Source organism: Saccostrea echinata, unplaced genomic scaffold (assembly GCF_033153115.1).
Source record: "Saccostrea echinata isolate AGI-Se365-2 ecotype Australia unplaced genomic scaffold, CSIRO_AGI_Sech_v1 ptg000002l, whole genome shotgun sequence".
Taxonomy (NCBI): domain Eukaryota; kingdom Metazoa; phylum Mollusca; class Bivalvia; order Ostreida; family Ostreidae; genus Saccostrea; species Saccostrea echinata.
This window is the reverse complement of record NW_026889751.1, coordinates 21,491,983-21,504,775: the sequence shown is the minus strand read 5'-3', so window position 1 is coordinate 21,504,775 and position 12,793 is coordinate 21,491,983. Positions and strand designations below refer to the sequence as shown.

Here is a 12,793-nt window from a genome sequence, read left to right as displayed (position 1 = left end):
TAGATAGATAAATAGATAGATATTCTCCAATTCCAACGAGTTTATCGTTTTCGATCCCCTGAGAATTTTGCAAGGATATTGAAACACACGTATAAAGGTTTAATCAAAGGTAAAGAAATTGCATAGAAAGTCGGAAGAAATAATATCCACCAAATGCAAAATGATGGGCATTATTATCCTGGTCAAAAAGTTTAAAAACTATATGATAAATGTTACAGTAAAATGCTTTAATGTTCAATACAAGTAAAGCGAATACCCACTTACAACAAATTTATGTTTTGTGACAAAAAATTGAGATTATGAAATATCTACTGGTCATATAATACCAATGTATTTTTAGTTCTCGTGGTGTTTTACTGTACATACATATGAATGAAGCAATATCACCATTTTTCTTTAAAATGTATATATTTAAGAATAAATGCATAGAATATAGACAGCCACAGCAAAGGTCATGATAATGTTTAAAATTATCTTTCTTAAAATATGTATAACGAGAGTGTTAATAAGCCGTATTTTCTTTTGGTTCTATTTTAATCAAGAAAATTTCTGGCATATAATGTGACCATTTGTATAAAATTCAGAAATCCGAGAAAACCTATTTTACACGTGTTTTTGATAGATCCCAGGAAGAAAAAGAAAGCAAATGCGAAGTTTAAAGCAATACTTCCTGGAAAGTGGCAGGGCAGACGTCTGCGATTTCAACACAATGTAAACAATCTCGATGTATCAAGCAAAGTACGCTAATTACTGCAATTCTCCTAGAAAAAAGCAAATCTAATTCACGAAGAGGCACTTGTGTTATGAATAGGTTTTTTTTTTTGTTGAGCGCGACGTGAATCTCGCGGAGTATCGCACGTGACGGTTTGCAGTTTGAGGCCGTTCTGTTGTAGTGGGGATGTAAACAGAGCCTGGAGAAAGGGTGAGTAGTTTGTCATTAAGGCAGGTACTCAATTTTCAGACAGGTGTGCTCTTAAATCTTCTGTCATTATGTATAGGATATGTGAGTGCTTGTTGTGTTAATGCCTTTTCTCACAAGAACTTTTTATTTTAGTAATATGATATATCACGTAATTACGGACATTATTAAAAAAATGAAAGACCGCTGAAAAAAGCGAGATATTAATGAAAATATAATAATTTCATACAATTAGATAAAAATTAAAGTCAGATTGTTTTTTGGTTGATAATTTACAAGCCTTATGAATTCATATCATTTTAATGATAATTGTGTGAATACTTTTTTTTTTTAATTTCGATGCCAAAAATTCATGATATTATGATTATAAAATATATCTGAAGTTTTTATTTTTGTTGAAAAATCGTGATCTCATTGCAATGCAATTTTCAATGTATTTAGTTTTGAACAAATGGAGACAGGTGCTATACGATTACTCCGATTCACCTCGATAATCTTACTTATGCTTTTTATCTGCATCCATCCACCAGACTTAGAGATTTCTGTCCTTCATGTTCATTGTCCTTCGAAAATGTGTATTCATTTATAAATTTCAAAATAACAATAATGATAATACATACTTTGTAGAAGTTTCTCCAAATTGTATTACTTACTTACTTACTTAGTCCTCTTCGTGCTTTGAGCACATAAGGCCAAAATTGTATTACAAAACTCTTTTGTTTATGGGTTTATGAACTAGAGTTGTAATTCAGCGAAGAAAAAGAATAATGGATGTATTATAACATGGGTAGAAACTCGATGGGTTATCTACGTGCATTTAATTTCCGTGTGAACTTCTACCTCTTTTTCAGTATGTTGTTGAAATAAAAATGAAAATATTCCTTCTCTCGCTCAACAAGAGATTTTCATTCAAAGAAACTTCAAAACTTTTATAATTATGAAAATTGCAAAATGCGGAGAACATAATTAATTTCTTGAAAACAAGACCCCTTTAATTGATCACATTTGCATTGGTTTGCAGAGTAGATGGAGAATTTATCATTCAAACAAAATGATACTGGATATGTTGGAAAAAGTTATATTCCTTAATATTTCTAGAATCTTATTATCTAGCATTTGTTATGTCATACGGAAGTATAAATTGTGTTTATGCAGAATGCTATCTAATTTTGCGTACAAATTGACCGCAATAAACACGGTACTACACCGTAGTCAGCACGTTAACCCATTATATGCATTTTACTTTCAGATGCCAAATACCTGCTGACCATACGGTACATTATGACTGCAAGCATCTGTGCTCTTTACTATCATTTGTGTTAGAGTCTGGAGATTCCAAGTAGATTTTTTTATGAACCCAGTGATCGATTCCGTAAAGATGAATCGGACGCATAAAGTTCTTCTCAAAAGGTGTTGAAAATCAATTTGGGATGAGTGGAAGACGGGTTGGGGGCAAGCCCGCCCCGGAGTATAATATTGTACTTTTGGGAGATCTCGGGGTTGGAAAGTCAGGTAAGCTGAAAAAATAAAGGACAATCATTTTCATAGTTGTGGCATTTAACCCGGGCCGGAGTATAATATTGTACTTTTGGGAGATCTTGGTTTTGAAAAGTCAGGTAAGCTGAAAAAACAAAGGACAATCATTTTTATAGTTGTGGCATTTAACCCGGGCCGGAGTATAATATTGTACTTTTTGGAGATCTTGGTTTTGAAAAGTCAGGTAAGCTGAAAAAATAAAGGACAATCATTTTCATAGTTGTGGCATTTAACCCGGGCCGGAGTATAATATTGTACTTTTGGGACATCTTGATTTTGAACAGTCATGTAAGCTGAAATAAACAAAGGGCAATCATTGTTATAGTTGTGGCATTTTCCCTAGATGTTGGAATTTGTTTACGATTTCGTAAAATTATGTTGAAAATAATTGAGTTACCAGAAGAAGGCTCATAAAAGCACAAGTGATCTGCATTAGCAACTGTTTGATAGTTTTTTCCTCTACTGCTATCAAAGAGATTCTTGCGCTATTTTGGTGAATTTCTCATCAATGAAAAACCGAGCAGTCTGCTATCGCGCTCTGGGATCATATCTGTTAAAAAACTTATTTCTTGGATACGTCTTCCAAGTAAAAAATATCATCACATCCCCAGGAAAAAAGGAAACTAAAAATTTGATTTCTAGATTAAATTCTTTGTATATGATACCTATTTTTTATTATGTGTATGTTCTGCACACAGTTGTAATTGTATTGAGATGTTATGCACCGTAATATACTTCACTACATTGCAGCTGTAGAAATGATAAGAATGGTTTTACTGGCGGAGGAGCAATTAGCTCAGTGCTGGTACCAATTTACCACCTGTGTAAGGTAATGGGTGTCGCTGTGGTCGGTTGGGGGGTTATGTTTAGCATTAGTTTGGTTTCCTGGGAGTCAGTAATAGGTGCCATTGTTGAGATAACAGGGATATGTATTTTTCAATGATGTCTGGTACCCCTCTCAACAATGTGTGGTCCTCGGTTACTGTCTTCCCATACATACTTACAATGTATCACCATCATTGATTGCTTTTTAGAAGTTAAATTACCGTATCAGTATGTGGTCTTCAGAGTCTATATTATTTTATCTTTTATGATTTTCTGGGTTTTATTTTCTCCGTCTTTACCTCCTGGCTATCCTTCGGGAAAAAGGTTAGAAAAAAAAGAACTGAATCCAAATAATTCTTATTTTCACTTGGTTTTTCATTGTTTAAAACAGTCAAAATGGTCTAGAGTAAAAATGGTCTGAATTCAAACTGTCTTTCTTTTCATTTTCTAAGTACTCATTTTAGAATATTAAGAATAGTTGTTTGATATATAGACCAAATTCAAACTAATATACAAGTAAACTTTCAAACAACATAGTTGATAATTTCAAAATGTTTCTTTCTAAACGCAAACAGGACAATATTTATCTTAGTATACATACATTAATAAAGAACTCTTTGAATCCTGATAGCCTTTATTTAGCTAAAATAAAATTTTAAAAATCTGGAAGTTAGAATTTCAAGAATTTTAACAAATACTTTGATAATTACGTTGAGTAACTAAAAGTAATTCCACTTTCATGAAGAGTGACGTATTTTCTTAAAATTATTTTTTGCTAATTATTTGTGAAATTTTTAAGACGTTGCAAAACATAGTAAAGACTTCTTGGAATCATTTTAAAACATGTTTGAAAAATTCATGTATCCTACTGATACAAGTTTATTTTTTATACATTATAATTATAAAGAAATAGAAGGAATTAGATTTATTTTGAGGAAATTAATTTCTTTCATTCAAAAGTCTTTTCTTCATTTCTTTTAAAATGAACGATCTAAGATGTATTAAGTGAAATATTAAGATGTCCAAAACAATTTGCTAGATATTTCTGTTTGTGTTTTATGGCATCGTGGGTATTTTTCTCTGGCAATAATATAAAAGACACGTTTAATTGAAGATTCTTTAAATGTTCAATATTATAAATATATGAAATTGCATTTTACGAAATTGAAAAAAAAATGATTAAAATGGATCAATTCTTTGCAAGGAATTATGTGTAACGCATGTTTAACCAAAAAAAAAAAAAAAGAAGAAGAAGAAGAAATGAACAACATAAAATATAACATGTTTAACAATTAAAACGCATTTTACCGTGAATCACAAGCAGTGTACATTTTTTGATTATTTATAAAGTTAAATATATACCTTAAACATATGTTGCTATTTTGAATGTTGCAAGATTTTCTGTATAAGTGAAGCTATTTTCCATAAAAATTGCCTAAAATTGATAAAATGTACTGGGAAAAATGGAGATTTTATGATGTTTAAAAGCAACTGTTAATCTTCATGCATAACAAATCAAGTCTTAGGTTATTTATAATTGAATACATCATTTTTTTCCCCCTATTTTAAAAGAAGATAGATGCTGTACAGACAAATCTTTTTAAGTAGAACTAAAACAAATTGCGTTTTGTTGCACGCGCTACATGATGATATTGCTGAAAAAAAATATCCATCGACATTTTATGGAATCTCAAGTCATTCTCTCTAAAATTGATGCTTGGGAGCTTTCATCCAGTAATAAAAATGCATGACCTGTGTAGAGCCAAAATTCATGGATGGAATATACATACCTGACAACGATACAAACCTGTCATTTTTTTTATCTTACTGGCAATCTCTCTAAGTAATGTAATTTAGCAGTTGATAAATAAATGATTAATTAACAAAATACTAATTATTATTTCTGCCATAATTATTGTAAGCATCAATAATAAATGCACATGCTGTTCACAATCTTTCACATCCCTATAATTGCATAATCGTGTAAAAGATACAACCAGGCTCTAAGCCACAACAATAAACAATTGATACCACTTCATCAATTACCATAACATTGGCTAAGTTTTTATTTTTACAAAGTGTAATTATGGCAGAGAGGAACACACGTTATTTGTTGCTAATTTTCCTTGAAATATATATCATCTTTGATTAGAGCTCCGTTTTCTCTGTCTGGCGTTTTGGAGTTTTGTATGGCTCTTTCAGGTTTCTGCTATTTGCAGTTATTTGTTCTCTCCATAAATCATTGATATTTGGGGGAAAACTTCTAGTTTCAGTTTATAGCACAGGCTGAATTTCTTTCAGGGAGTTTACAGTAAGCCTCTAACTGATTTAAGGAGGATAATATCAGATTCCATCTGCTCATAACTAAAGAACTATTTTAAAAAGTTGAAGCCGTCCGAAGGATGTAAGACAACAGCAGATGAGGGATATGAAACATGTCTTACATTAAACCTTTATCTTATGAATTACTTCTTTTAACAAACAATTAAAAGGGGTGTATTCCTTGAAATGTGTATTTCAGTGAGCGTATGGCTTATGTAATCTTTTTCCTGCTTACACCATCATTGTCTGTTTTGTGGTCTTCAAAGATAATTCTGGGCGAGTTTGATGAACCTAAAGTAATAATTCCGTTGATACATCCCTGTGATCTGAGGTATTAATATACAACATTCCCTGAGCGTTATCCCCAACCAGATTGAATAACTCTGAAAGGCTTGATAACAAATCTCTCTTCCTAGTTATATTGCATCTCTTAATTGCGTTAATGATGGAGAACGTCTTGTACCAGGGCTTCTACTGGTGGGAGATATCAAAAACAGAAGAAATCAAGGTGCGAGATGGTTATGCTGTTAAAAATAATAATTTATGTCTATATCGTTCAGGTATAACAGTATATCAAATTAATTTTAGCTTAGTTTATTTGATAAAAGTTGAATTAAAAGTGAAATTGCGGATGTTATCAAATAACTGACAAATAAATTCTGTTTAAACTGATTGTAATTTCTGAGGTAGTTTAGTTTATGATCCTAAAAAAGAGATAAAGTAAGTGCTTAACCTTGGCACAAAATAATGTATAACATTGTAGATACTTGATTGTGATTTAATATAAGAGGAAATATGCTACTTGAACAAAGAACTGTGGAAGATAATCTTGCGCAAAACAACTATTGGCAAGTTTTAGCCAACGAATGAGTACCGCTTCTCGTGTATTCATTCTATTCAATCACAATACAGCACAGTATTGTTTATATAATATTGTAGATATGTATTATATATAATTATGTAATATTGCATGATATAGAGTACAGTGTGCATGTAATATACTTTTAAATATTAGGAGATTAACTTTAAAAAATCAGAGAAAATCGCTTTACCTCTTTATCTTAAAAGAACTCTTTTCACTGAATTGCAGCAATGGAAATACATGAAGTTTTATCGATATTGATTAAAAAGACTGACTTATAAGCAAGAAAACACTGTTTAAAAACGTTAAACAAACCTGCAGAATGTACAACAAACAAAAAAACAAACAAACAAACAAACAAAAACAACATACATATGAACATATTGTGCCTTTAGTAAAATGTCTTCTTGCAATTAATGTAGATAAAGCTTCACGTAATTTTTCTTTTTTTTTTTTTTTTTGCAATTCTATGTGTTTTATTTTTTGTATCTAAGGAAAAAATAAATTAAAAAAGTAATATTAAAAATTCCCTTTAATGTGACAGAAGATAATGAACAGTAACCAATCTCAAGAATCCACTGACACAATAAAAATTTGGAGCAGAGCATGCTGACTTTAAACGAGACTGTTGACATTCTTGTTGCATCACCTTATTTGTCAATAGCTTACCTCGTTTTAGAAATTGTTCGTACGTAGAGCATGTTCTTGCGTATTGAATGAACTGGGAGACATACACTCCATATGAAGATGATTATGGTATATTGCTACATAAATAAGGGAAGTTGACGCTAGAGAAGTTGATCATCAAGTTTATCATAAAGTTATGTTGTAATGTTACAATTATACAAGACAATCCTTTTAAAGTTGCAACAAGATTATTTTATTACAATTTATCGGTGGTTATTCATTTTTTTTTTTTTTTTGGAAAAACGTTTGAAGTAGTAATAATTTTTAAATAATAACAAAAAGCAGAGTTTAGAACTATATTTGTAAATGTACTTGTATACGATCATGTAAAGTTTACAAAAACTTTGATCTTTGTATTTTACGCACTCTTTAGCTATTCTGTACAGACCTGATGTCGTTTTGAAGAGAAAGAAATCATTACTCTAAGGCAAAAAAAAAAAAACAAAAAAAAAACTTCTTTGTTCCTCTGGAGACCGTTTCTATTGAAAGATGTTTTCTAGTTAATGTTTCACATAATTACGGTAATCTAAAAATGTCTTATACATGTTAGAAGAACAGTTTCGAATTTACCGTAAATATTTATCGGATGTTGTCTTTTGAGTGTATCCTCGTACATACCAAGAGTTTCCAATGTAAACTAAAAAGTAATAAAAAAAAAATCTATAATGCTCTTTTTATCTACTATAAATCAGAACTTGTAAAAAATATATAAAATATTCGGTTACTGAAATTCGCTTCTTGCTCATCATTTATGAATCAAAGTGAATAGTTTTGTGTTTAATATGTTGCATTGAATGGATTTTTGAAAAAAAAAAAAAAAAAAAAAAAAGGTATAAACACAGAGATGAATTTCACTGATATACTGTGTATCGTGTGATAAGTTTTTACTATCATATTTCTCTGGAATGCATATATATTAACATATTATAGATACATCTCTTTGCCAATTAATGTTCCTAGAAAGTCAGTTTTTAAAAAGATGGAAAGAATTTGAAATAATCTGCATCGTTGATGTAATTTTGGATAGATTTCTTTAAAGTTTTAAAAGTTTCCCAACGATGATTGAGATGAACTTCTTTTAAATTCAGAAAATCTCAAGTTTATCTCGAGAGCACCCAGTAAAAGTTAAGATAAATATGTTTATATATATAATTGTCGACATTGTAGTTGCATCGAGAACATAAATAAAGGTTATATGAAATTTCTGTTTCTTTTTTTTTTTTTTTAAAAAAACAAAATTCAAATCGTATAAATTATGCCTCCCCTTTCAGAACGATGACTATAAAGTGTATGGTGTATGTTTTTGGTTATGCTTCACGTACTTATATACATGTACTTTGTATACAATGTTTTAATAATTTAGTGTAATACTACTTCTTTCAGAATACTCTTTGATATGGAGTACGCAATAAATATTAAAAAAAATCTAATCACACCTCTATAGAAGCCCATTTAGGAACTATCAAATTCATTTTGAATTCTAGTATAACAAATTTAGAATTTGTTGAAACGAATTTAACTCGTTATAACAAATATTAGAATTGATTTAAACGAATATAAATGGCTTCCATTGAACCTCCTCATATATATTAAAATATATTATGTATAGTGTAGATGTTTAGATATTCAGTGAATGTTACAGACATCACATAATTTAATTCTCTGCTTAGTTTCACTCAAGAAAAACCACCCTTGGTTTATCATTTATCAATCCATGCGGAATTGTAATTTTTTGTAATATTTGTCAGCGAATCGATTTTTTGAAGAACAGCAAAACCACGGAAAGCTAATTTAGTAATATTTCATTGCAATTTACTTCATCATATTCCTGTGGAATGCATGAAAATTAAGATAAAGGTTTAGATAATTAATATCAAACTAATTTTTCTACATCTGTTTGGTTGATAGTAGAATGCGTAAAAAATCAAATAGGAATTTTTTCAATTAGACAAAATCAAGACGTGTAAGATTTTCTATTTCAACTTATAATCAACATCTAGGCATCTATACGAATCTTTTAATAACATGTAGACAACATTAGAGGAGAAACGCGTTTCAAAAATATAAATTGTTGCTCACTTTCTAAACAGTCATGAGGTTTTTATGGTCATCCCAACATTTAAAAAAAAAAACCTTCGGTAATGCATAAACAAATTTCTATATGCTCATCTTCCGGGACCTATTAAGCAAGTATAACAGATTTCTGCTTTACGTATATAAAAGGACACAGCCGCAGAGTACATGTACTTCAACATGAAAGAAAAATAAAATTTAAAAAAAAAACCTCGAAGTGTTACAATTTTTATACTAGTAATGACTGACTTCCTTGCTTAAAATTGATTGCAAACTGATTCAGAATGTTATACGCAGTTCCACCATTTCATGATATTATAAATCCTTGCATAAAATGAAAATAGATCTACAGTATAGTAAGTAAGTACATTAAGGTTTTTTTTTTTTTATAATTATGACAACTTGTTAGTAGGTTAATTGTAAATATTGAAGATAAGGAATAGGGATCAATCTCTTAAATCCATTACAGAATTCGAAATTTTTTTTCACTACCATTCTTAATACTGTTATTAACAATTAATACAAAATAAATTGATTAACATATATAGAAGTACAACTTTTGTTGAAATAAATTCCAACATTTTTAGGCTGTATTTTTATCTTTCTTGAGATGTTTTACCACTTTACAACTTGTTAAAAAAATGACTAGAGGAACTTCTCTTCTTGAATTTATTCTACAACAACTGTCGTTTAATTTGGTAAAACACGTACAAACTTGGTTTTTACATTGACGTTGTTCTTCGTAATTTTATTATGATACGATCATTTGAACTAAGACACTGCTTTCAAACAGATTGCTTATTTTTGGATGATGTGTTTTTATTTTCCCCATTTACACAACATCAGATGATTAGATTCTTTTGACAGGAAGAACAACCTGGTTAATAAATGTCAAGAGTTATCGGTACATATTCATCTCGATCTATACATTGTGTGCATCTAAATTTTGCAAAAAAAACTTTTATCTGCGAGACTTCTGTAGCATTAACCTTGAATAATGTATCCCGTTGTTAAAGTTTTTAAAATCTGATATTACCAGTATTTTTTTGGATTTTTTTGGTATGCAGCTGCATCTAGTGCACATGTTGATTCTTTCTCACGAAATGAACCTCAGCTTTTGGTCTCGGCTTACAGTACAGGGTATCTCATGGTTCTATATTTTTTTTTTTTTTTTTTTTTTTTTTACAAAATGTACTCTATTAATAAGTAATATACACATGTATTAGCCAATATCATGTATAAACAATTCACTTGATAAATTTGCAATTGTAGCCCTGACGGTTAAATATATGACAAGAAGATTTATCATGGAGTATGATCCGTGTATAGGTAAGTTATTTTTTTTTCTAATTCTGTTCAATTTAGAATTTAATTATCTGGATTTGTTAATAAAACGAAAATTTCTATATATTTTTCCCATCTGTTCCTTAAATACATCTTCATGTAGATATTATGAAAAATTACTGGCTTTTTCTCTCTTAGTGGATTACTAGAAAAGTACTGCGGGTTTTTTTTCTCTCTGACTACATTGCTAAAATGAATTTTCATTTGCTTTCTCCATATTGTTTATTTATTTATACTGAAATAACAGAGGACACATACACAAAACAAGAAGACATAGAGGGACAGGAACTGTCAATACACGTGATGGACACGTGCGATAAGGTATGCAAAATAACGTACATAATCAAAATCTGTTCAAGTTCATTTATTCTGATAAAACGTATGCCGTTACTGCTTAATATATAAATTTGTCTTTTTTTTCTTAGTACTATGACATTGCACACTTGCCAAAAGAATATACATGTATATTAAAAACAGACTTGCCTAATATATTCCCATAATATTTAGAATTTGATTGCATATCTCATGTTTTCATATAGGAGGACAGCGATCCCCAAAGATATCTACGTTGGGCCGACGCTTTCATGGTAGTGTATAGTATCACAAACCGAGAAAGTTTCCAGACAGTTCGGAAATACTTAGAAACGATCACACAATTCCTTAAGACAGCTAGCAAAGAACTTCCAGTTGCCATTGTTGGAAATAAGATCGATTTAGAGAGATACAGGTAGAAAAAAAATCGTAGTTATTCATTTGTGAGTCCTTCATTCTTTTACGAAGAAACTTAATTTTTGAAGATTCTTTTTAAACCTAAAATAAGATGATTAATACTATTTCATGTAGAAGGAAAAAGTACTCGGGAAGTGGCGTAATAGCAAAACAATTTCTTCATCGTCATACATTTATCAGCTGTTTTCCAAATATTATTCAATGAATCTTTCAGACAAATTAGTAAAGAAGAGGGTGCTAGTTTAGCTGCAGAGTATGAATGTTTGTTCTTTGAGACAACAGCAGCAGAGGAATTCGAGTATGTAGAGGACATATTCCATGGTCTCGTACACGAGATTCAGCGAGAACGAGGCGAGAAGCACATTCACTTCCAACCTCTCTTCATTACAGAGGAAAAATTTCAGTGTGCCCAAAGAGGAGGCCGTCCTAAATCTCCCAGGTCTCCTGCGGACCGGAAGGACGATAAACCCGGAAGCAAGAAAAACAGTTCTAGTTTCAAGCTATTTAATAAAAGCTTTAAAATTTTTAATTAATAAAACTCAGTCATTTGCATACAATTTTTAATGTGACGACAATTTGAGGTGTGTTTTAAACGTGAAATTTTTTATTTTCAGTGTCGAGAATGGAGTTAATGATTATTACAAGTGTTCACATTTTTATGCCGCAAAACATACTTGAATGTCAAACCTTCAGTTTGTATAATGCTTCTGTGTTTGTCGACAGCATAATTTTGGTCAAAGTTTAGCTGTAAGGCACATAATTCATTTTCATCACAACTTTCATTATAATTATTTTACTATTATTGTTGACATGTAAAAACCATTATAAATACTTTGTAATATGTCACAATCTAGTTGTTTAATAATAAAAGTTTTCAGAATACATACATACATACATATATATATATATATATATATATATATATATATATATATATATATATATATATATATATATATATATATATATATATATATATCAGTATAGTTGTCAATTTGATCAAAATGAATGGTTAGAATAAAAATATTAAATATATTTGTAGAATATAACGATGCCTAGCAAAATATTCCGTTAATCAGTTTAATATGACTAGGTGACATATTTTGTCGATAAACCACTGAGTTTACGATGTAGTTACGCTTTGAACCCACATTTGTCTGATGATTTAAAACAAAAAATTTGCAACAAACGTTGACAACTTGTGATCTTATATGAAGTTGATGGACCTATTATAATTATTTAGCGTGTTTTGTTTCGTAAAATACTAGTAAAAGGATTGGATTCTGGATATGAGATGAATAGTTTTTAATGACGATATTCCAATGTATGCTAAACAAGTAGATATATTTTTTTAAACTAATTAACTTGTAACATTTGGATTGCAGTATTTCACAAAGAACTTTGTCTTTTGAATAAAATCAAAGTTACTTCTCATATCATACTGTTCACTGTTAATAACACTCTGCCAACAATGAAATTTATAAAAATGGAACAAA

The 12,793-nt window shown here is 30.0% G+C and overlaps 1 protein-coding gene across 1 annotated transcript; it reads left to right on the top strand.

Annotated features, from left to right (window-relative positions):
• The first annotated feature begins 715 nt into the window (after positions 1 to 715).
• LOC133201460 (ras-like protein family member 12) lies at positions 716 to 12,181 on the top strand. Its single transcript, XM_061337266.1, has 6 exons — positions 716 to 922; positions 2,169 to 2,431; positions 10,497 to 10,553; positions 10,816 to 10,889; positions 11,108 to 11,295; positions 11,512 to 12,181. The coding sequence occupies exons 2-6, from the start codon at positions 2,350 to 2,352 to the stop codon at positions 11,828 to 11,830; spliced, it is 720 nt and encodes a 239-aa protein (XP_061193250.1). The 5' UTR covers positions 716 to 922; positions 2,169 to 2,349; the 3' UTR covers positions 11,831 to 12,181.
• Positions 12,182 to 12,793: the final 612 nt, after the last annotated feature.